At 41.1% G+C, this 25,048-nt stretch overlaps 1 protein-coding gene across 1 annotated transcript in view; it reads right to left on the bottom strand.

The window, feature by feature from the left end:
* The window catches only part of dock4b (dedicator of cytokinesis 4b), a 115,189-nt gene extending 102,298 nt beyond the window's left edge, over positions 1 to 12,891 (bottom strand). Inside the window, 1 exon segment of the mRNA XM_034131376.1 lies at positions 12,704 to 12,891. Within this exon segment, the coding sequence (XP_033987267.1) occupies positions 12,704 to 12,740 (37 nt within the window). The 5' untranslated portion in view covers positions 12,741 to 12,891.
* Between the last annotated feature and the right edge of the window lie 12,157 nt (positions 12,892 to 25,048).

The raw sequence follows: 25,048 nt of genomic DNA, 5'->3' as shown, positions 1-25,048 counted from the left end.
ACGCGATCTCGCAAAGTAGAAAGGTAGCCTCATTTGCGTGCCAGTTCAACGCATGGTGCTCTCTGGGGGGGGGGGGGGGACAGAAACTATGAAGATTGTAATGAGCTACAGAGAGAGTTCCTGAAACTCAAACGGGAGGATAGAGACACACTGGGATGGTACTGCCAACTCTGAAGAGGAACTCCACGTGGAACATCATATTGACAGCTCGTCAAACGTGTCGGATTCTCTCCACTCGCTATATCTACTCCATCTCATCTATACCCACCTCTCTTTCTCTTTTAAATTCCCCCTTCTTTCATATTTCCCTTTTGTGTGGTATGCGGTAAAGGAATTACGAGATCATGATTGGGAAATTAAAGCGCATTTACAGTAAAACTATCCCGATTAGCCATTATCAGCTTTAAACGCCTACACAGTAAAGACCTTTGTAATATAAATAATGACTTATGGCTGTCATTTAACATAACCTGACCACTTATCTGACATTGATAAGGCCGAAATAAGAGTGTAAGCACATGTATACATTTATTTACACGTAGATTTGATCAAGTTATACACTAAGTATGGCTGAATGTCACAACAGTGATGTGATTAATTCCTGATTAAGAAAGCATTCCAAATGTATATTGAGCTATAACTTTTAAAACAAAGAGATGATTGATAGAAAACTCATTGGCATCTTTATAACTTACAAGTATCAGTTATATCCCTCAGTGTATTGTATGCAAAAGTACGCATAAAGTGCTACAACTGATGCATAATACAGTAATCTACATAATGCATCAGGCAAAGCTCTGATATGTAAAACAAGCTCCACCAATCAGCTGATCATGTTGAGGTTTAATTTATATATGGTTTAAAATTAGGTCAGGGGTTAGGGGTGCAAATCCTAGAAATGGATGCAGGATTTGAGATTTGATATTGATGTTATGACTGGCACATGTATTCCTCGAACACGCACACTGGTATAACAGCATGTTGGTTTGCAAGAGTTATTTCCAGACATATAGCCAAACAAGCGCAGTCCCAGCCAGCCACTGTCACCCAGTTTATCCTAAGTGATGATAGTAAGGTTACTGGTGCATTAGGACAGCCTGTGCAAAGCGGATTATGGCTGTAGCCCAGATGCGGGTCCGGGGGGGAGCTTACTGGTGACGCGGCCCCACTGATGATGCCTGGAAACATTTCCGTATAAATCAATGGCCTGGTTTCAAACGCAATCACTACCTTTACCACACTAACCTTTGAGCCAATACAAGCTGGGTGACATGGCTACAGTTTATTGCAAAATGTCAAGCATCCTTTTAACTGAAATGTGAAATGCTGGATTAGAACTAAATGTGGTCGTTAGTCAAAAAGGAACTGCACTTTTTGTCCGAATTCAAGCCAAGAGGTCTTCCTTTTCTGCTTTGGGGAAACAACAGCCTCCATGCTAAGACATATGTTAAAAACGTGTGCGGTGCAGCATGCTCCATTTGTATTTTTAGCATCACCATACTCATTATGTCAGCACGCCACAGCAGAAGGCCCGAGCTAGAGAACCGAGAGAGGCACAGGAAGTTAGACAATGCTTCGAACTCGGGTTTCTGCTAAGGCATGCAAGCCCCTCACATTCATCCTGGCTGTGAAGAATGTGTTTTGCTCTTCACATATCCAATTAAGTGTATTTTTGAGGGTGATAGAAAACAAAAACGCCTGAGTCAACTGAGTAAACAAAGTCCAGAGGATGGAGGTCTAAGGCAAAAGACGTAAATCAGAGGCGCTATGCTATCTTCTCAATACTCTTTCAAGTTTTACTATTGAAGTAACATGAAAGCATCTTCCTTCAAAAAGCTCAAAGACTGATATAGGATACTTGGCTTTGTAATGACCATCAAGGTCAAAATGGCACTGCTGACAGTTCATTAGGATGTAGATACATGATCCAAAAAGAGATTTATTGATCCATTAACAGCATTATTCTCTGGGAAAACTCTCGTAGTTGGGTTTTGATGCTATTTTTAAATTCAGATGCCCTTGGGGATGAAACCAGAAACCACCACAATGTATTTCATCACTTTTATTGCCAACAAAACCATCTGCTGTCAGGATCTATGGCCATAAATACCGTTAAAAGTGGGCATTTTCTCAATGCCATCAAAGCTTCTGTACTATTTCCATGCCAGAGTCTGTATATTTTATCTGAGGCCAGCGCTCAACACAAATTGCTTGTTAGCAAGAATAGCCATGGGCCTCTTAAGGTATGAGAACCATCCACTGGGAGGGAAGCTTCTGTACGATCACGTTTTGTTCCTATGTTGTTTAGCCCACATAGCCAGCATACATGCAAACAATAACTCTCCTCTGCTGTCATCTCCTCTGCTCAACTGAACCAACAGCCTGAGGTGGCCGTCCGCCGCCATCGCCCAGACCAAGTGCTCTTACTCCCAGCACAAAGGCTCCCACAGTGGGGGTTTTCCTTCACATTTCCCCTCTCGCCCCCACACAAAGGGGATCCATTTCAACCGCTTTTAGCAGCACCACTTTCCGCTTTTAGTTCTCCAGACTCCCTACCCTGAGGGTGTAACTTGGGGAAGAGGGGGGGGGGGGGGGGGGATGAAGACACCAGGTGGATGCTGGGAGAGATGTTAGGCTTGTGGCAAACAAGGCCACTTCAAGCCAATCCCCCAGAGGTTGGATGTTGCGTTTGTGGTCATTCCTGGCATGGGAAAATAAACTGATATTGACCCTGGTGCCTGCTTTGTGCATCATCAATACATTCTCTTTTAATAATACGATTTGGGTTCTCGTTTAAAATGTTGGTTAATGTATCCCACTCTCATATTTCTAAACATGAAGGTACAGGCAGCAGTCGGTTAGCTTAGCCTAGCTTAGCTTAGCATAAGAACTGGTAACAGGAGGAAACAGCTGGCCTTTCGTGTAGGGCTGCTTGATTATGGCAAAAATCATAATCTCGAGTATTTGGGTCAATAATTGATATCACGATTATTAAAAACGATTATCCATTTACTTTGAAAACATCCATTTATTGAAAAAAAAAAATGTGAACAGTATGTTATTAACAGTTGATTACCCTGAACTTTAAGTATAATTCAACTGAAAAACCAATACAAATAAAAATGTACATTAAAAATAAATAAAAATAAATAAATAATCGTTTTATTTCGATGATGTTGTTTTCATAATCGTTGCAAGCCAAAGTCGTAATTGCGATTAAAATACGATTAATTGAGCAGCCCTACTTTCGTGTTTGTTCAACCTGTTTTGAGAGAATTAACAAATTAGGGATAACGTGTTATTTGTGGACTTTTATAGTTATCCAATGCTAGCTTAGCTTTTAAGTTTTTAGCTTACAGACATGCGAGGTATATCAATCTTGTCATCAAACTATTGGCAAGAAAGCTAATATGCATATGTCCCAACTACTATTCCTGTAAAAAAAAAAGCACATAGCTCCATCTCTTCTCTGTTAAATGGCAAAAGACATCAGCCTACAGAATCAACAGAGGCAATCCTCAGTGCAACTTCCAGAAAAGGAGCACAAACAAAGCAAATCAACCATACAGTGCATTGCGATGCCAACCTTTGGTGTTGCTAGAAGAAGGCTGAAAAGGCCCCATTCAATCAACGATGAGAGGCAGCAAGCGCAAAGACACTCTCCCTAAAGACAAACAAAACTTCAAATAATCCAGTGGTTTAGATATGTGGGGGCTTAATCATTCTCGACAAGTATTTAAATAAGAAATTGGTTTCTATCTCTGCTTGGTTTGAAGGCTTTTCTCTTAACTGGATAAACATGCTAAATGGGAACAGTCCCCGAAGACGGGAAGGGTTGAAAAGAGGAGAAGTGCTGTAAGAAGTGAACTGGGTCGCAGTTAGAGGTTTAGTCAACCTGATGAATTAAATAGACTCTCTGAGGCAATAACACTCAACAACACCCACACAATTAATTTAGGAATTCATAAGACCCGTTCAGCTGAAAAGAACAGGCAGTTTCAAAGCAATCACATTTTGGAGCTTTGTCACCGAGAGCTAATCTCATTTCAAAGTTGTAAGTCCTCTGTTCTCTCACCCCTTAAATCTAAATGAAGAAACCCCCAAATGCAGAATACTATGCATCCTATACCTTCTCCATGTATAGAATAAAGCTATTTCAATCAGTGTGCGCGTCAAAAATGAATTGCATCAGCCTCCACACTTTTATCTAAAGTGAGCAGGAATGAAAAGCCCTTTTGAAAGGCAAGCTGATATTAAACTGGCTTTTCTGTGCGCGGGCAGAGAGAGGAAGTGAGGGGAGCTGACAGAGGCGAGGTGAAGAGGACGGGCGGTGAGCCAGCGCCTCGCATGCAGCAGATCGACGTCCGGAGCTGAGCCAGGCCATCATCTCGACAGCACAGCGAGAGCAGGAAACAGATCGCTCGCACACACAGGCATGCACCTCAAAGGGGACAAAGATCAGATGTACAGCCCGTATATACACACCGATGCAACTGCACGCACAGACACACACATTGTGCAGGTAATGAGACAGCTAACAGCAGCCAAGGTCGGAGAGGCTGCTGCCCAGAAAGCAGCCAGGCAGCAACTGATCCTCCCAATGTGATCTTTACGGAGACGGAGAGAGTGATGGAGAAGGGAAAACAGTTCAATCTGAAAGAAGAGAGAACGATCAATGTCGCAGCTCTTGAGCCCACATTCAATATACACTACTAATATGGTGTGTGTGCAAGCATCTCTGTTTGCCTCACAGATTTTCATGGTCAATTCTAGACTCAAATATGTGTACACGGCACGAAGGACCATAAAAATAGAAGATTAATGGAAGAGAGACAATAGACGACTCCCAAATTCACACTATAGAAACAGAAGTAATCAACAGCAGAGCACAAGGGTGAAGTGTTATTCTTGATATCGCTTCTACAGCATGAAAACAGCTGCCTCCGCCATTAAGAAAACACTGATAAGAAAAGGTACCAAGGCCATAAATAGAACACTCACAATGGGACAGAAGCCTAACCTCAGGGAGCATGCCATCTGTCTGCCTGCTACCCACTAACACTTCAGAGCAAGTGACTTATTACAGACATATCCTCAAAGATTTTTCTGCATACATCATGACTGATTTGCCATTGGCACTGTCCCTCTTAGTTACTGTTGCTACGCTTGTCAAGCTTTATTTTTAACTCTTAACGCTTCCTCTATTTTTGAAACATCTGGTACCTTTTTTCTAGACACTCTTTTAGTCTGTAAATGTAACGTTAGCCAATGTTGTTAGCAGTAGGGCTGCTCAATTAATCGCATTTTAAATCGCAATTACGATTTTGGCTTGCAACGATTATGAAAACAACATAATCGAAATAAAACGATTATTTATTTTATTTTTATTTTATTTTTTATTTTTATTTATTTATTTTTATTATTTTTTTTATTGGTTTTTCAGTTGAATTATACTTAAAGTTCAGGGTAATCAACTGTTAAAAACATACTGTTCACATTTTTCTTTTCAATAAATGGATGTTTTCAAAGTAAATGGATAATCGTTTTTAATAATCGTGATATCAATTATTGACCCAAATAATCGAGATTATGATTTTTGCCAGAATCGAGCAGCCCTAATTAGCAGGATATGGTAACATTGGCAGCATACGTTAGAGCACATAACAAAACAGTCAAATCATATCTTGTACTTTGTAGCTAGTTTTTTGTTGGTCTTGGTGAGGAGGTAATGTTGTCTTTGACATTGCTATTCTATGAATTGACGACTGTCAAGGAGAAAAGGGTTGAACAAATGGTAAAATGATATTTATAGCTGCTTTTGACATCTGAAAGAATGGCAAGCATCCTTCCATCAACTCTGTTATGTTACATTCTGCACCATCAACAACTTCAAAACAGCATTTCTAAAGATCTGCTAGAGCAATCTTTAATATGTTATCATCTTCTGACTCCTAGTCCCCGGAGGCTGCTGCAAACACAGCCAGTATTACAGAAAAACTAAATGTGCACAGAGGCATTTAAATGCACATGCAACAGGACATACGCTCAGCTACAAATATGCATATATCCTGGAATACTACACATGAGGCAAACACACACAGTAGCCCATCTGGGGATATCTGGGACAGGTGAGTATGGATCCAGAGGAGGGAAAGCAGGAAAAAAAAGGGAAAGAGAGACACATGTGGAAAGGAGATAAAGGTGGAACAGAAGCAGCACAGATCCAGAGAAGGGGGCTACTGAAAGATGCAGATGGAAAATGAATGAGAGGGTGATAGAGGAGAAAAAAAGAGGCAGAAAGTGAGATAAGGGTCATCACAGTGTGACCTGCTGTCGCTGGAAACTGTTCACTCTGCAAGGATAAGTGAGTGGAGAGAAATGGATACAAAGAGACAGACGACAGAAATACAAAACGATTTCCATTTAATAAAGACGAAAGTAAAGGAGAGGGGGAACAGACGCGTTTCCCGACAAAGGTGTGGACAGTAATGTGAGGGAGCAAACAGTCAAGGTCGAGCCATGGCGTCGACAAGCTTTCCGTCCGGAGACCTTTCACCCTCTTCCCTCTGTCGTGTCATCATTAATCCTGACTGATAAACTCCTGACAGTGTCCTCCCTGACCTGAACCGGACTCTGATTCTTTTCTGAGTAACTGGTGTTGCTTATGCTTTGTAGTGTGGATGTAGCATCAGAGCTTTTAGAAAATGCTTTGAATGTTTTGGATTTTTTTATATGTTGGTGTCAAAATGATATGTTTTGTGAAAAGTTTTGCCACTTATACTTCTTTTTCAAAGCTGGACGAGAAGTAGAAGCATGTTTCTTTTCTAAAATACCCTACATTCCATGTTAGCAGCATATCATGACAACATTTAAATGCATTACCATGATTCAACAACCAGAAAGCACTGACATAACATGTTGGTCACAATTATTGAAAGAAGCTAATTTATCAAGCACATTTTTGGGTAATAAAATGTACATGCGATGACATGCATATCTGCGGTTTCAAACTCTCAAATAATGATTTTGCTATCAGCCTCAAAAGTCCTGAATAGGTTGTGTATAAGACGTATGAAAAATATCACACATACATGTATTAATAGCAACAGTTATAGTGTTATCAGCTACTTTATGCTAATACAGGCCATTAGCATAAGCATGAGCTGATTCAAGTTACGGGTTATGTCATCAGCCTCCGACCACAAGTCATTAGAAATCAGTGGTGACGATGTTTGCAAATCATCACAAAACTATGATATGATAAGATACAGTTTTGCATTGAGGAAGACATCGTCATAAAACCACAAAGGGTAGGAGGAAATTAAATTAAAGTCAGAGGAAAAAACTGTCCCATTGCAGATGTATCCTCCTGATAAGGGTCAATCATCCCACAGAGAAATAGATTACACTGCAGAGCAAAACAAAGGAGAGCGATCTGTGTGAGTCTGCTCTGGTTTCACATCCCCCACTGTGACTGTGTGAATGACAGTGTTAGAGGCCAATTCTGTATTCAAGAATGAACAGAGGTAATTGAAGACAGAGACAACCACGGCCATTAGCCCTTCACATTTTTTAATTATGCATAATGTCCTTTTAAGCCGGCTCTGACACTTAATGACCCACAAATAATGCATTCATGATATATCCTACACAGACTACTCTATATATTGTAATGTTATTAATAAATGAAGCACCCTTGTTTTAATAACTTGAGGGCAAGCAGAGATAGCCGTTACTGAATGGAGCATTATGGGCAAATTGGAGCCATGAGGTCATTATGATGTGAGGGGTCACTCACACAAGAAAATCAATTTTCACTTCCTTTATGGTCAATACATGCAAGCCTGGATTATAGCCCCGTTGCACAGATAACTGATTCTGGACCAGTGCACCAGGCTTCTTTTTTTTTTTTTTTTTCTGTAAATGAGCACAAACAACAAGAGTCTCTCGGCGCTCTTCTCAGCCGCCAATCACAGTGATTGTCACCGGCAGACGCGCTTCGTTTATGAATATGGCATGTCAGTCATTTTTCCCCGGGCCAACACAGATGACAGAAACACACACACCGAACACACACACTGAACACACACACACACACAGAAGTGCCACTGATCAGTTAAGCTGCTGAATTCCTAATAGGACATTTCCCATTAACCTCACTCTCATAGGGATCACGGATTGATATTGAGGAAAGGGAATCACGACCATATTACACCACACCAGGCCTGCTAAAAAATAATAACAGTAAAGCTAGCCACAAATGTAAAGGATTTGATCAAAAAGCACAAATTAATTTAGTTTCTTGAAGAAAAAAAAACCTCGTTACTAAAACTCACTTTGCGATCCTTTCATTTCTGATCTAAAAACCAGTGAAAAAGTGGGTCTCCATTCAAGAAATATAGTAGCAATTACCCACCAGACAAGCGTTTGAAACCAATACATCAAGTCAAGCCAATGTGAAATAATGGCCATTATAATAGCCATATGCATTCTGGTAAACTGGAAATCACTCGGCCATCTCAGAGCAGATGCATCATCTCCCAGCAGCGAGTACGCTAGACTGCTGCTGGAGTTGAAATGCAGAAACACTCTGCCTGCCTCCCCCCCCCATCCCCCCAGCTGCCTGTCTCAACATCATACATGGATGTGGACAGCATATTGGTTTGTCTGTGTCACTGGAATACACAAGGGTATCCCCAGAGTGTGTGCGGTGACAGAAAGGAGGAAATGATTCGAAACTATTCGACAAAACATATCTAAGATGAGACAATTGTGTTTCCTTTTGTCTTGTGTTGCTGGTTCTAAACAAACAGACACTATGTGCACAGTTTGGCTGTTTTCTTCCATTACTGAGGGTTCCATAATAATTAGAGCATGGTTTAATTGAACAACACAGCGCTGGCATTTCTCCAACTCTTGTCTCAGGTCATGTTTGGCTACAATGGTTATTATTGTCAGCGTGAGTCAGCAATGAATAAAACGCTCACTGAGCCCGTCATATGTCACACGTCCATGTAGATTCATTTAACCCTTGCGTGATGCACCGTCAGGGAACAGCTCACAGGGGATTATCCCGCAGTCTCCTCCATATTGAATTATTTCATTGGGCTAGTATACGAAGGAGAAGGGGTGCGTTATCTGCAGAGGGAGACGAGGCGGCGGGCGAAGAAGCAATTACAAGCTGGTGGGCTTCACCTCGCCACGCCTCCCCCCCCCCCCCCCCCGCCCTGTCACACACACCGCCCTGGGGCTTGCTGCATTAGGGAATCATGGGTATAATGGTGGAATGGGCCTCTGGGCTCCCCTCGAAAACAACCTGCTAATCCCCCGTGGAGGGGGGGGGGTTAAGGCGAGAAGGGGAGAATTTGGGGGTAACAGGGCAAGTCCTGACAATGAGTCCACCCCTGACACGCGCCAGCACCCTCAACCACGTCCTCCAACCCCCATCGTACACAACGACATCCCCCCCGAAGGAACCAAGACCCGACACTGGCCCTCCGATGGCATCAGGCCTCGAGCGGGATATTCAATCAGGCCTGTTTCACTCTGTCTAGCTTCTTTTTTTTTTTTTAAAGGGTTGCGCAACTAAATCAAGCTTCCACAGAATTCCACTTGCACGCACTTGGATTAAAAGCGTCTCGTTAAAACACTTTAATTATGGGTCTAAATTATGATGAGCAATGACATGCTTGATTGGTTGAATCAGATGGCCTTAATTAGGAGAAAGGCCTCACTCTCTGTCTGTCTCCAGCATTAACTCTATGAATGACACAATGCTGCCTCCAGTACGCTACATTGTTAGAGGTTATTAAGTCAAAGTGTGTGACTTCTGTGACGGATATCCATCATGCATTTATGGAGCTTTGGTGAGCATTTTTACAACCGACCTAACCCTTCTTTGTGTTCCAAAAAACGTGACTTTGATTTATAATATTCTCCGTCTTGTCTCAATCCAACGTCTCCAAATCCCAAGTGCATTCAGGAATCAGATATTAACGCGATCTCATCAATCTTCCAAACGTCTTGCTTCGGGTTAAAAGCCAGTAATCACTACACTGGTGGGCTAATGGGCGCCTTAATATTAACTCGCCGAGAGTCCATTCATATTTCATCAATGGCAGTGGCCCCCGTCCTCCCAGGGCCCCGCTTTCACTAGTAAGGCGAATAGACATCAAACGAAGCAACCTTCCAATTACACAGCGAGACATTTTGATCTCGTCTTGATTTGGCTCAAGATCAAATGTGCAAGGATCCAAAGATTTCCAAGGTCTTTTAGTTTTGCCTGCCTCCCTATCAAATGGGGGTAAAATGCTCGGTGAAAGCACCTGGGGTTGATTTAAAATGGCTAAGGTGGGGACTAAGTTATACCAATATTTGGATATCAGAGCAATTCTACAGCATGGATATTCTTGGAAATAAAAAGCATAGTAGATCAATGATGTCAATTCCACTGAGCTGTGATTCAGCTCCATACCAGTTCAGGTGGTGTATTGCCATAAGATTTGGAGACCTGTGGACAGCAGTTCCTCCCAGCATAAATATTTTAGGGTGAGATTCTGGGAATCAATAGACATTGCTGGTGTGAGGTTATTTTGCCACAAGGATACACATTTGGTTACCCTTTTCCCTGCAGAATGTGAACTAGGAGACAAGCTAATGGAGTATTTTCCTATTCTCCTATCTATCCAATAAAAGACAAAAAAATTACCTGAACGATTTCTGTGTCAAAGATCATGACAGCAGAGACTGTCTACAATTATGAATCTTTATCCCCCTTTTAAACTCAATTTCCAATGAATTTACTCGCAAGCATATTTATAGCGGCTTTTCACCCCGACTTTAAGTGTGGTATTTCGTAACAGCAATTACAGCAATTTTTACGATATGGTCAAGCAACATGTCATACTTCTTTGGTGTACTGCCCCTTAAAGCACCTAATAATATCTACCTAGTCTCTATGAATCCACTTAAACATAATAAATGACTTCCTTACCAGACATGGATAGACTACGTACAGTAAAAGAAAGGAAAGACCAGTCCAGCACATTAACATTTATGAACCTCAGACTGAAAAAAAACACACATCATAACTAAATCCTTTAGAACCAAACAGCCTCACCATACATGTGTGCAGTGTGTGTTTGTGTATCATGTAACATCAATTTCATAACAGGAAAACACCCCATTTCCTTCCTAAAAAAAAAACACAAGGACGAGAAAACAAAGAAGTGCACCGTTGCCAAAACATGTCTTAAGAAATAAATCACAGCTAATTAAATTAGTCTTATTGCGGTTATTGGGGGGAAAATGGGATAACGACGCTTAATCCAATTAACAAGGCCCCCCTTTTGCAGTTTGGGGACAATGGCAAGTATTGAGCCTTCAAATATATGTCTTACTTTTATCCAGCCAAGTGAACTTTGACAGGAAGGGATGGGTTTAAGAGGCTAATTGGAATAAATCTATTCTGCCCTATCAAAATATGAAAGCAATGGGCTCAAGAAGACTTTGCCCTGCACAGGATTAAGTATATTACAAATTCAGAGTGATTAAACTAGTGAATCAGGGATTTTAGCACTCACATTGACACGGACAAGGAAGGGAAACAAGTCTACACCAGGGGAAAATGTAGCGGTCAAGTGACCAAACCAGGGAGTGTGACAGAGAGGGCAAAGGCTCCTGGTTCACTGATTTCTGATCATTTTTTGGATAGAAAGTAACATTTAAAAGAGCCTAAGAAAAAGTCTAAATACAAGAAAGAAGGCAGAGGGAAAAATGAATAATCTCTTATCATATCACAGCTGTAGTGTAGTTTTAAGAGGTTTTTACTGGCCACTTTTTTCCTGGCATCCATGCAAAGATTACAGAATGATTATTGGCTGGTTTTCACAGAGGCTGTGGGATCATGGAGCATCACACACACCAATATCTCTGGGGGAAATAATTATGAGACATTTAAGCCGCCTCTCAGTGCAGAGCCTGCTTTTTCTGCGGGTAAAGAAGAAAATTCCAACCAACCAACAAGACATAGTCTGTGCGGGATTTTTCTCCCCCCCCCCCCCCCCCCCCCCCCCCCTACATTTGGCTTGGGTTGCGTTGTTGTCTCTTGTTTGTCTCACTTCAGTGTTTGATCCAGAGCCCCCAACAGCCTGGAACAATGCACTGAGGGAGACACACATTCACAGGACCTGTCAATGCCCAGTGCAATCTCAATCCCAAACACTATGAAATAAAAACAAATCTATTTTTGATTTTTACTCACATTTGTATTTTGCTTTTTTGAAGAATTGGCAAAAGGTTGCGTTAAAAAAAAAAAAAACAGACACACAGCGACTGACTGGTAAGCAGCTGAGTTCCCATTCAAACAGACAGAATAACATGAGAAAAAACAAAGCTTCTGAGGCAAGATCGCCCAGTAGAATAAACTGTAAAAATAAGGGGGAATAAAGAAAATAACAAATGGGAAAATGATGATTTAGCAACCCATGGGGGGTCATAGCGACAACCCTATATGCTTTGCAATGTGGCAGTCAGATGAAATCCAAGCTGATGCTGTGTTCCACAAAAAAACAAAAAACCCTAACACAGCAATTCAGAGGTGGATATCATCATCCCTGAAGCCAGTCACCTCTAGAAACCCATCCACACACATTGATAGTGATAGAGGAGAGCAGTTTGGAAAACATAAGGGCAATAAACTTACCGACGCCGTATTTTTCATGTTCTGTAGGTATCCACATGTTCACGGTCGGAATAGCAACAAAATGCAGGGTTTTGGTGCTGTGTAACGCATTCTATTGGCGTGCTTTCCTCCGGTCTGTAGTAGCAGTCATTGTTTAGGTTACCGGGAGAGAAAGCACTGCTGCTGCTGCTGCTGATCGTAGTGGTACGGTACGGAGACTTGCTGCCTTCAAGTGCTGTGGGAAATGTGACGATTACGTGGTGCCAGCGTAATGAAGATTGTCTGTAATTTGACAACTTCGTGACATTAGGGGGTGGTGAACATAAAAGCTGTAGTACTAGTATCAAATGTTAAAACCGACGTTTTAACTGAATACCGTCGAGTTTATTAATAATAGATGCATTGTATGCACACACAACTTTTACCAGCTCTGGGACCAGCACATTTAAATATATTCATGTTTAATGTTATTTTATTTTTGTACTTTTATTATTATTATGCCCATGTATATTCCATGTGTAGGCTACTATCTGTGGTTTTTTCGTATTATGTTGCTGCTATGACACGTACATTTCCCTACAGGGATTAATAAAGATCCATCTTATCTTATGTACTCAGCTGGTTCATAACAAAAGTGTTAGTAGGCTTATACAAATTAAAATATTAGGGTTTACTTTAAGGCTAGTGATACTTTTTCTTTCTAAAAATGGTGTACATTCTGAATGTTTCTGCTAACAGCATAAAGTTTAGCTAGCCCAATCGTGCACAGTATAATGATGACATGAGGGTGCTTTACAAAATAAAACAAAGTATTTGAAACAAAAATAAATACTAAAGGCTATGTGATTCAGTGAATAGCTGCCACCACTTAAGGTATTGCTTTCCATTGTTCTGATTAAAAGGTGAGCTAGCTAATTTGCCTAAAATATGTTACAACAGTAGCCAAAATAAAATATGTGCTCCCAGTTTAAACATGCTAGTCTTTAAATTAGTCTCCAATTCCATTTTGACCCACTTACTGACAGACTAGGTCCTTTATTTTTTACCTTTCAAGTTATACAAAAACTTTGTATTTTCCTGAGATTTGTATTAAACTGAGATCCACTTGGAGCCTAAATCCTTCAAAATACTGTAAGACTTACCACCTACAATGACCTTGTTCTGCAAAGATGTCTAATTTTAGTTTATATTACCTTATATCAGAACCACTTGAGTTTGCAAGTGGCAACTGACATTTAGAGTACCGGAGTGGGAAGTTCCGAGGTGCACTTGAACGCAGCGACATCGCCAGCACAGCGAGAAACGAGAGTGAGGCATTGTGGGACTTGTAGTATAACCAAGTGACGTCAAGATGTGATTTGGACATCACAACCCAAAGCATCTTTCCAGGCAACAGTTTTCTTCTGTTTTTGGCCTTTTTTTTTTATTTAAATAAGCAGTTAGCTCGAAAGAAAGAGAGAAAGAAAGAAAGAAAGAATATACTGAGGATGCTCTTATATTCTCCTTGTAAAAAAATGCACATAATGTAACATTAGACATTATGGCCACCATTTTTGAGTAGGTATTGTACAGAACGTGACCTTGTCAAATTGTCGTGGACTTGCAGGGGCTTCTACTGGGACAACTCTTGCATGAAAAATACATGAGAAGAAGCAGAAAACTGGAGGGAGTTGCAAAGCTAAAATAAAGGGGTCCACACACAGCTCTCTGTGTGCATGAGAGAGTAACTGTGTACACATGTGTTCCATGTGGGAGAGTGCATATACTGTACACCCAATGTCACACATTTTTTATGAGCCGGTTGTCCTCGCCATCTAATAAATCCATAGCACTCATACACATCAGTTCCCCCCCGCCCCTACTCATCTGCCGGGGTGTAGCCGGTGTTGTGTTTGAGTACAAAGGTTTTGGTAAAATCCCATCCTAATTCATGTTCATTTCCCATGCTGAAAATGGTGCATTAAAATGCTTTGAAGTGTCAAATATGCCTCTCTTTTCTCTCTGTCTCATCACTAGTTTGGATGCCCACTAAACCATCCACCTTTGTAGTTTACATGGTGAATTATGAATGGATGTGCCATGAAAAAAAGAAAGCAACCCGAGGCACATGCCGTGTGCTTAGGGCATCATGGGTCGCATGTCCTCCCCTTTTCGCCCTGTTTCTCTCACTGTACACAACAATACAGTATGTAGCCTTCAGTAAATGCCATGCCATACTACATTTAATTAAAAAAGCAAAGCAGCAGATAGAGCTGGATTAATTTTAAAACTGGTTTCCATGCTGCCCTGCTTCATCCCCATACGGCCTCCTTCGATATTTCTGATTGGAGAGAGGTACTGTAGGGGGGTTATGGGTGGGGGATTGTTCTACTCCACATATGAATAAATCATAAGCCGGAAAGCAAAGTAAGACAAAAACCCAATGGATTCATCCCTGTGAGGAAAGGAGATTGGAGCCAGCATGCTCTTTTAGAAACTAGAAAGTAGACTGTGATCTTTATCAGCGAATCGAGGCTCTGCTACCGTCAAATATTGGTTGTGATAGAGGTGAAAAGTTATGGCAAGGTAAATAAGCAAACATGCGTGTGTCAGATAAGAAAGACAGAGCTACTAACTGAAACAAGTCAAAAACCATGTAATTGATGATTGCAGAAGATTACAGAATCCCAAGAGTCAGTAAGGATTCATCCTCAGGGAACCATGAATGTCTTTGATGGCAATGTATCCAATAGGCTGATCACTATTCGCTTCCCTAGAACCACTTTGGCTGAAAATTCTTATCCTCAGTGTATTTAGCGAGACATGTACTATCCTACAAGCAAGGTCTATGATGTGAAGCTATGTGACACTGTAAGCCTCAGACTGACAGAAAATTATCAAGTGGCAGCTGAAGATGGTAAAACGAAGGAGTGGTTATAGAGGCGGGTGACCACGCTGTGAACGGATTATCATGGAGGCCTGAGGACTGACAGGTCTTACCCAGTCTTTTGGCTTGATTTCACCTTCCCTTTATCTCTTCATCTCCCCTTCCCTTTTCTCTTATCCCATATCCATCCCACACTTTTTTGCTCTTGCTCCAGGTTTCATCAGTTCCCTTCAGGGTGCCATAGTTGGACATATGACTGAAGATGATGGAGGGAAGATGAAGCTGGCCATTTCCACACACATTTCCAGATGGCCTCTGAAGATTGCTCAGCATTTCCGCCACTCAACCACCAGTCTCTTTTCATCTCTTGCCCACGGACGCATTTAAACGCAACATCTGTGACGCATACATCAAAGTGGCTAGGAGGAATACAAGAGATGTATTCTTTGCTTTAGCATCAGCCAAGACACCAATGCTGTTGGAACATAATCAAGTTGTGTATAACAAAGGAGATGCAAGATGACGTGGTCAATGATGCATTTTAAAGCCATCTTTGAGCTTTCAGGTTTTATTACTGGTTCATATTGTGTGTTCTCTTATTTTCCCCCCTTAAAGCATCAAAGCACTACAACTGGTTTATTTTCCCGAAAGTGAAATTACACATCTACTTTAGTGGCCGGTTGGAGCAAAAAGGACCCTGGCTTATCTCTAGAGACCACTGCCTATCACCTCCTCTCAGCACTTCTCAGCTCTGATTTAATTCACACCAGGAAGTGTAGGTCAGATGGGGGGGAGACATATGCCTCCTCAGCTCACACACAGTAGGAAATATCCTCACCTCCAGTAGAAACAGGCCTCTAAATATAGCCATGAAAACAGGCTATGCCTCGCAAGACAAAGCCTCTATGTACATTGTACCATATGAAGAATGAATTTCACAACCCAATACCTTTGATAACGGATCTTCATTGAATAGGTGACCTTAATTACTTTGCTTTTCCAAGACAGCACATTTACAGCATTGGCACGTTTACTGTAGCTTCTAAATGGATGTGCACTTTCTATTGTATGTACTGTAAAGGCTTCTTAAGATATAATCCACGTGTAAAAAGACCATTTATATTCTCACAGACATGCGGATATATACACACGGGCATAAACACATAGCCATGGTGCGGCTTACAGCCATTGTCATGTACACAAAGTGTGTATAACCCATAGTTCACATATGCATAAACCAATGTATCAACCCAGTCTCACAGCATTTCGTGTTATAGTCACGAAATTAATTTAATCTATTGATTCGTGTTCACCAACACGATTTCCGCATTTTTTTCGTGTCACACAGAACGATTTTAAAAGCAATGTATTTCTATTGGTAGTATGTTTTGTGCCTGCACCACGTCTTTTTGTCCAGACGGGTCTTGGAAGACCGGAAGCTGTGTGGTTCATAAACATGTTCTTACTCAATATCTTACTCTAAGCCTAACCCTTTTATTTTAAATAGTATAATGTCAGAGTTTTTTTGCCGTCCGCGAGGAAAATAAATGGCTCAGAGCCTCAGAATACTGAAATCTGTATTTTTTTAAATCTTTTTTTCCTTCTAATTTGTTATTATTTGGTGCAGGCATGAAACATACTACCAATAGAAATACATTGCTTCTAAAATCGTTCTGTGTGACACGAAAAAAATGGGGATATCGTGTTGGTGAACACGAATCAATAGATTAATTTCGTGACTATAACACGAAATGCCGTGGGACTGTGTTGAATGTATAGACACTGTGTGGAAGGGTGAGATATATTTAATACATATAAATGTGTAAAAATTCAAATAAATATCAACCGTGACTATCAAATGAGTGCCAGAGTCTTTAGCCATGCCAGCACCTTGAGTTAAATGCTAACATCAGTATGCTAACATGCACACAATGACAATGCTAACATTATGGAATTTAGAAGGAACTATGTTAACCACAAATTAGCACAAAACACTAACACTGCAACTAAGAGAAACATCGTTAGCTTAGATTTTGACCTGATAATATGAAAGTTAAAGGATGAAGTTGTTACAAACCACCCTGATATGTAGGCTACTGTATGTGTGTACCAAATGTCATAGCAACACATTCAATTGTTGTTTGGATATTTCAATGTGAACAAAGTGTGGGCATACCATCCCACGGAGCTAGCCTTCAAGCAACAAACTGCTGCGCTTTGAAATCCAAGGCTATGTATTGCCAGATATCTGAACAACATGACGACAGCATCTGCAGATCATTGTGTCTCTGGTTGAGAACAGAATATCAGCTCAACTGTTTTCCTCCTCTCTGCTGGGCCTTCACATCAAACCGTGTTTTGACTGGGTGTAAAAATAGACCTCCTCCGTCTCCCTCCTTAGCATCAATACGGAACGCACCAATGGATGATTTCACATTGGTTTGATATGCAAAACCGCACTCAGAAGCGATGAAACATGATTCGCGGCACAGGAATGGATCCTTTCACTTGCAAGTGTTCGCCGTGGGAATCAAAAGACTGAAAAGTACATTGTTTCCTCCCATGTTCTCTCTTATCAAGTTTAACTGCTTCTCTGATTCACCCAAAACGCTTACTGTCGACAAACTTGTGAGTCACAGCAGACGGGCGAGATGAAATTATTTTTGTATATTCGGCTTGTTTCCAGCTGCCTCTTCCATCAGAAAATAAATTGTTGCTTCATCATCCACAAAGGGTTTCAACACATTCCCAAAGATATTTGACACCAATAGGATCTGAACCCTGATCTTGTTTCAGGATATCAACAAGTGGAGTTAAAAGGAGCCTAATCCTCTTCAAACCACCCTCATCTATTACCTCCTTTATGAAGTGGTCTTTCTTATCCTCTTTGCCTCGAGCAAGCCTCTGAACTGACAACCTCTTCAGCCGCCAACAAAATAAATCACATGGTCGTTTCCCACTCCGGCAACAAGACATTTTCATTTAAACACCTCTGCTCCAATGTGTGATTGTAAGTGGTCATAGGGTTAGGGTTTAGAAACACTTGCCTGTGTGCCATACAAAAGGAGCTTAATCTATATCATTCTACTAATTTAGCCAAGAGTTGTGACCCTGAAAGCAACACTTCCTAAGGTTTAAGTGTCCATGCTAACTGTAGCCCCCAGATTGAGCATCTATGAATGTGCTTTTATGACTAACATGCTCTGCAGGGCCCCCATGTCCCCTGTGCTGTTGCACACTGTGGGTGCATTATTACAGTATGCAGCCACCTGGACCCCGACACCCACCAGCGAACACACACACGCAAAAACACACACATTCACACACGCTGGGCAGATGGTTGTCATAAATGGCTGTGTCTGTTAGCAAGTTGAAAGCAACCCTTGGCAATGGGTCCCCTCGTCACACCGTCCCACATGCATGTTTCATCTCATCACCGCACACACACGAAAAATATTTGACTTAAACGGGCTCTGTTGGGCTAATTTCCAGTTTCATATAGTATTTTGTGCTTTTACCTTTACGTGTTTCAATGCTTGAATGTTCAAAAAGTGCTTTATCTTTTACCCATTTTATACATTTTGTTATCTAAAACGGATCATTTTAAAACGTTACATACAAAGTCACCTGAAAACAACTTTTTTAAACCTCTAAATGCAGCTAACGTTAGCTTAATTAGCTATTAACAATTCTCCGTAAAGAAATGAGGAACTGCTTTTGTCCACCACTGTCACTGTCCAACTAGAGTCTGAAATCAGTTCTAAATCACATTACATCAACATTTGTAATTTCAACAAAAACAATGGACTTTCCGATGGTAAAATTTGCTAATGTAAAGGAAGTGAAAACATCTTATGTGCTAAAAGTGTTTTTTTAGGAATACAGAAGTAGAAACTCTCCAGACATTATCCTCAGAATAGAAACTGAGGGGAAGAATAATTCAGAGTAATTGAACTGTAAATAGTTTCCTGATTTGACAACTTGTAGTTGGAATTACTAGAAAATGGCCCGAAAATCACGAGATTCGGTATAAGGGTGCAGCAAGGGCTGAGAATAACGGATACACAAGTTATTTTACACTCATGGAAACAGCCTTAAAAGACATCGGGCCCTCCAATTGCCTTTTTGTTTTGATGCTAGGAGGTTCGTTACCAGATTAAATAGCACGTAAAGAGACCTTGTGCACAAACATGCAATCTTTTGTTTAGATGCTTAGTCATCTGACTTACTCATATCTGTAAAACCACAGACTGGCAGTAGCCATACCAGCTCTCAGCTAAGTGCTAGTTGCTCTTTTTCTGCTTGGTGTTTAGCTGTGCTGTCCGCCTGTTGGTACGTAGGTGTTGGTGTGAGGAGCAGTCTGTGCTGCGATGAGTCCACCCACCCCACCTACATCCTGTAATCCACATAAAGAGGTGGTGTATAACATGCACCATCGGGTGAGCTGATAATTTTTGCTTTTCCTATGCACTGGCCCCTCGGAGCACGAAGATGCCATGAGGGGTGTGATTACCACGGCTGCAAGTTTACATGGAATAATAACATAAAAACACGCTGACAGGTTTAACCATAGCTTGTGACACCTGTGACAACATGCTGTGCTATCAACCTGAGGGGGAGGAAATTACACACTGCTATCGCTATCGCTTAGATTTAGCTGAATGTCAGCAGGTTATCTCTGGTAAAAACATGGATACAAGGAGAATGTGTTGATACCCATAAATATGTACCATGAATTTCCATACCGCTCTGCTTACATTATAGAGATAACATGTGACAAGTATGTGGGAGTATATCGAGGCTGAGCGAGAACGTGTGAGTGTTTCTCCTTTTTGTGTTATCCTTCTTTTTGATTTACTGAGCTATTTTAATGGTTGAAGGATGTCCATATCACAGGGTAAAGAGACATAAGATTATTATTTGTTCAGCCTAGAGTCTTCAAAAGATAGAAAAATACACTTAACATACAGTAATCTTTTTTCACCATCCGACTGTATTTTTCAAATGTGTGTGTGATTGGGAATCAGGGCTTTTAAGCAAAACCGTCAGCAGGGTAAATTCTTTCCATTTTAGGTAACTCACTTGTTCTTAATTTTATTTAACTTACATGTTGTGGAGATAACACAAGGTCAATGGATCTGTTAATCAAATGTGGGTGGCTATCAAGATCTGGGATTTCCGACTTTACTTGATTATCTTAGTCATTGTTATGATGATGAACTCAGATGTTAATGGGATGGTCTGATTACATCAACTCAACCACATCATGTCCAGTCTGCTTTGATCAGTAGAGTTAGTTTTTTTATTTGCATCCATGCTTCAAAATGTTCAAAAAGACAAATAAATAACCACTTTTTCTATGTGTGGATGTGAGGGTGTTCATGTGTGTGTTTGAGCACGCTCGAGTATTATAAAGTGGCTTTAGCCTGTCAGCTAAACCAGAAGCAGGAAAGACTGATTTGCCCAGATAAGTCAACAGAATTACAAATCACAGCAGGATATGAGAAAGCCTAGATTTACTGCCTCGGGAAGCTCTATCAGACACATGTTGTATACATATATCACTTACAAGTCTCTGTGCTGCATGGTCGTAAACAAAACACCAACATAATAAGAGTGGAAATTGTGAATTTATGAATTTCACACAGCGTAAAGCACATTTCCTGGCTCTTTTCCAGCGCCTTAACAATAGCAAGCTGTATTTTACCCTGTGAGCATCTTAACCCGGTGAAATAATCAATGCTAATTTAGCTAAGCATGTAAATTCAAGTCTCTGCATGTTAATGCCTGTACCATCAGAGTCAAGAGATGCTTTTGGATCACTTTGACGATCAACTTAGAGCTGTATCGGCTCTATCAGTGAACAAACAACACTTCAATCAACACTTCTCGATACCCAATAATCGTCACTGAAAAATCAACATTCATTTAGGCTGGAAGACTAGCTGCACATTGATGACTGTAAACAAGGGTTACGAGAAGAAAATAGGGGGTAGAAAAATGATTGTGACAGAGTTTTTTTATAAATATGTCTGTGTGCTTTCAGTGCAGTTGCATTGAGGCACAGATGAAAGCCGGTGAGGGGAAGATCTGTGCCTCGTAGCTCAGTGGGAGACACACCAGGCTTTACTTTGATAACCCTCTGACAGCGAGGTGAGAGGGTCTGAGCACTGCTGCTCCACTCACTACAGACAGGAGTGCAATATAGAGATATCCTCAACCAACATTCGCACACAGGGGTCTATTTAAAGCATGCAGGAACATGAAAGATATAAAAGACAGGATAGGGGGTTGGCAAACCACACAAAAAGACAAAGGAGAGAAATTATGAAACAATCACTAGCGGTGAGAGGCGGAGAGAGAGAAAACATTCTGCCTCCCACATTAAAAAGCCTTCTCTTCCAAATGTCAGGGCCGCTGGATATTGGGCTTCTGTGTCAGGCCCTCGTGCTTTCATTTGCGGTCCTTAGACCTTGATGTCTTCTGCAATCAGAGCATGTACCACTCGTTTTTTTATGGTTAATATAGAAGATGCAGCTACAAGGCAATAATATAGCAGAGGAGATGGCCATTTCTGGCACCTGAAGAGATGGGGAAACAGCAGCTATGTTCCCATGATTATGATGTATTACATCAGGTAGTTTATGTTTAATCTGACTCTATTTGTACATCATGCAACACTTGTATCCAACATGCCTTACCACAATGTTGTTGAGCAAGGCATCTATATATTTCTAAGCTTTTGTAGTATAAAAATAAAGACACTTTTTTGCAAACTGTAGGGAATTGAAACCCTTCAACACATTGAAACCAAGTGACAGTTCTCTCTTGGGATGACAGTCCAACCTTTAATCCAGGAGATATAAAGCAACACTTCTTTTATTATTGCGGCCATTGCTTTTATTAGACGTTCTTATTTCCCTAGAACACATTTGCTTTCTTTTACTCCACGTCTCTCTATCTCCCTCTTTCATCTCTGGCCTTGACAGACAGAGCAGAGTCCCGGCGGATATTCTTTTCTCCTCCAACTGTCACAAGTGATGACATAACCTTTAAAAGCCCTTTGGCTCAGTTTCTTACATCAGTCTGCTCTATTTCTGAACAGCACCCTGCCATGATTGCTGCAATTTTTCACTGAATGCCCAAGCCGGTCTATTATCAACCCAACATGACATCGAGCACTATAAAATAAAGACCAAATCAATAAAATGAGTGCAGTGCCAGGAAGTGGTGAAATTATTGTCTCCCAACAGAAATAAGCAGTGTAGCAAAAGAAGAAGCAACACATTAAATACTTAACATCATTTTTTTCAGGTTAAACTTGCATTTTTGTAAATACTTTATGGTCTTAATGAGGTTGGAGGGAGGGCAGTGTTGGGTTTGGTGGATATGTAGACCTGTGTATCATCATCATACTGTAGCAATGGCATTGGACATTATGATGACGGAGGATAGTGCCAAGGGGGAGGAAGTAAACAATGAACAGGAGTGGACCCAATACTGACCCCTGAGGGATACCACGTGAGACAGTGGAGCAGCTTGACCGGTGGGTGCTGAGTCGAACATATTGTTTTCTTTCTGTGAGGTAGGATGAAAACCATGAAAGTGCAATACCAGTGATCCCAATGTCAGCCAGGCGTTTGATGAGTAGTGGGTGGCAGCTCAGGCAGTGTCTGGAAGAAAGCAAATATGTTAATTTCCCAATATGTCAACCTATTTCTTCAAAACACATATACCCTGTTTGTTATAAATCCATGCATTATGCGTATCTTTTGCCCCAATAGCATTTATTTAATCCCTATTAGGCCTTGCAACATGCTATGCAGAGTTGTATTTACTTAAAGTCAGAGGTCACATACTGACAGTGCTTTGAGGTATCACGTAGTGTGATTCACCTTCATGCTGGAGCAGCATCATGTGACTGAATGAAGGCGGCACATACTCAGTGTAGAGGCATCTGACATCAAAACCCGTATTCCTTGCCCTCATGCCTTGGGGCCTTTAGTCATGGTGCTTTTGAAGATACATGTACGAATGCACACACCAAAATATGATATATGAATCTTTGATCTCTGTGCTGGCTGCATATATTACCAGCGTGGATTTGTGGTAAAAGCACCTTCGAGGAGGAGAAAGCTGGAAAATTATGAATTCTCCGGCAATTCTCTGGAGAGAGTTACGTCTTTATTATACATGAGGGTGGGTGGGGGTGGGTTAGAAATGGTTATCATTTTTCTGCCAAAGATTGTATTTTAACACTGAAAATAAAAAAAGAACAGTTGGTTTTCAATAATTCCTGTCAAATCCCAGTGCCCAAATCTTGCCATTTGTCATGAATTATTTCACAAGTGAACACATATATGTGTCCTACAGTATCACATATTATGTTACATGTATTTATAGCTTGTAAAGGCAGATTTTCCAGCCATGTTTCTGAAGAAAACAGCTCAAGCAACAAGTAGGTACATCTTTCTGTTGCCTAAGCAAAACCAGAGGGGGGTCCACACACATATAGGATCAAACACATGCACACTAACAAACAGCCATCTGTCTCAGCGGGAAGTTACACTCTCTCAAACATTGTGTTAGTGCCCAAATCAGAATCAATAAGTGGAGGAAGGAAAACAGACTCATGGGGGGTGGGGCAGCGAGACAGGGAAGCAACAGTATGGATTTGAGCATACTGTAGATAAAGGCAGAGACTCAGATGCTGACAAGAGAAACAAATCTGGTGTACACTTAACCAAGCTTTTCTTGTAGAGAAACCATGCTGACTGTTTCATGGAGTTTCCTTTAGCTGATAGCAGCCAGACAGCTAACAGAGTATCCAGCTGGGACAAGACAAAAGCTTCCTCAGCCAGCTGTTTACTCCCCAACAAAAAGAAGAGCTTCTATAATTCAGGCTAAAGTATGAGCCTGAACACCAGCAAAACAAAACAAGCTGCTCTTTGGAGGGTTTCCCCCCTCTGATGTGATACTGAGCTGAAATTCAGATGCATAACAGACACTCTTTAATGCTATTTCTAAGTCAGGCTTTAGTATGTGAATTTGCACTGTAATACAAAAACTACAGAAGGGCAGTTTCATGACATGGCGATAAAAAAAGAAAGGTTGAATTTTAATAAACCATGCAGTTAGATAACGTGCCTGAGTATATCAAATAACCCAAAACACAGATACATAGTGTGTGCTGTCTGAGTTCCCAAGATGTGTGTGTGTGTGTGTGTGTGTGTGTGTGTGTGTGTGTGTGTGTGTGTGTGTTGTTTCTTGCTGAGGGCAGCAGTATTAGTGAGGATTTTGGGGACTCAGGGGCCCAGTGCCCTGCTTCTGCCCACGGGCCTTACTTGTCTAAGATCTAAGCTCTTTTTCTCCACACACACACACGCACGTATACACACACACACTCCCTCTTTGGGCAGAAAAATAGCTAAGAGGGGAGGGGGGAAGCGTGGTGAGACAAGACTAAAAGCAACAGTGCAAAAACTACAACACCAAGCTAT

This window comes from Trematomus bernacchii, unplaced genomic scaffold (genome assembly GCF_902827165.1).
Source record: "Trematomus bernacchii unplaced genomic scaffold, fTreBer1.1, whole genome shotgun sequence".
In the NCBI taxonomy this organism is placed as follows: domain Eukaryota; kingdom Metazoa; phylum Chordata; class Actinopteri; order Perciformes; family Nototheniidae; genus Trematomus; species Trematomus bernacchii.
Note: the sequence above shows the minus strand (reverse complement) of the source record. Positions and strands in the feature narration are given on the sequence as shown.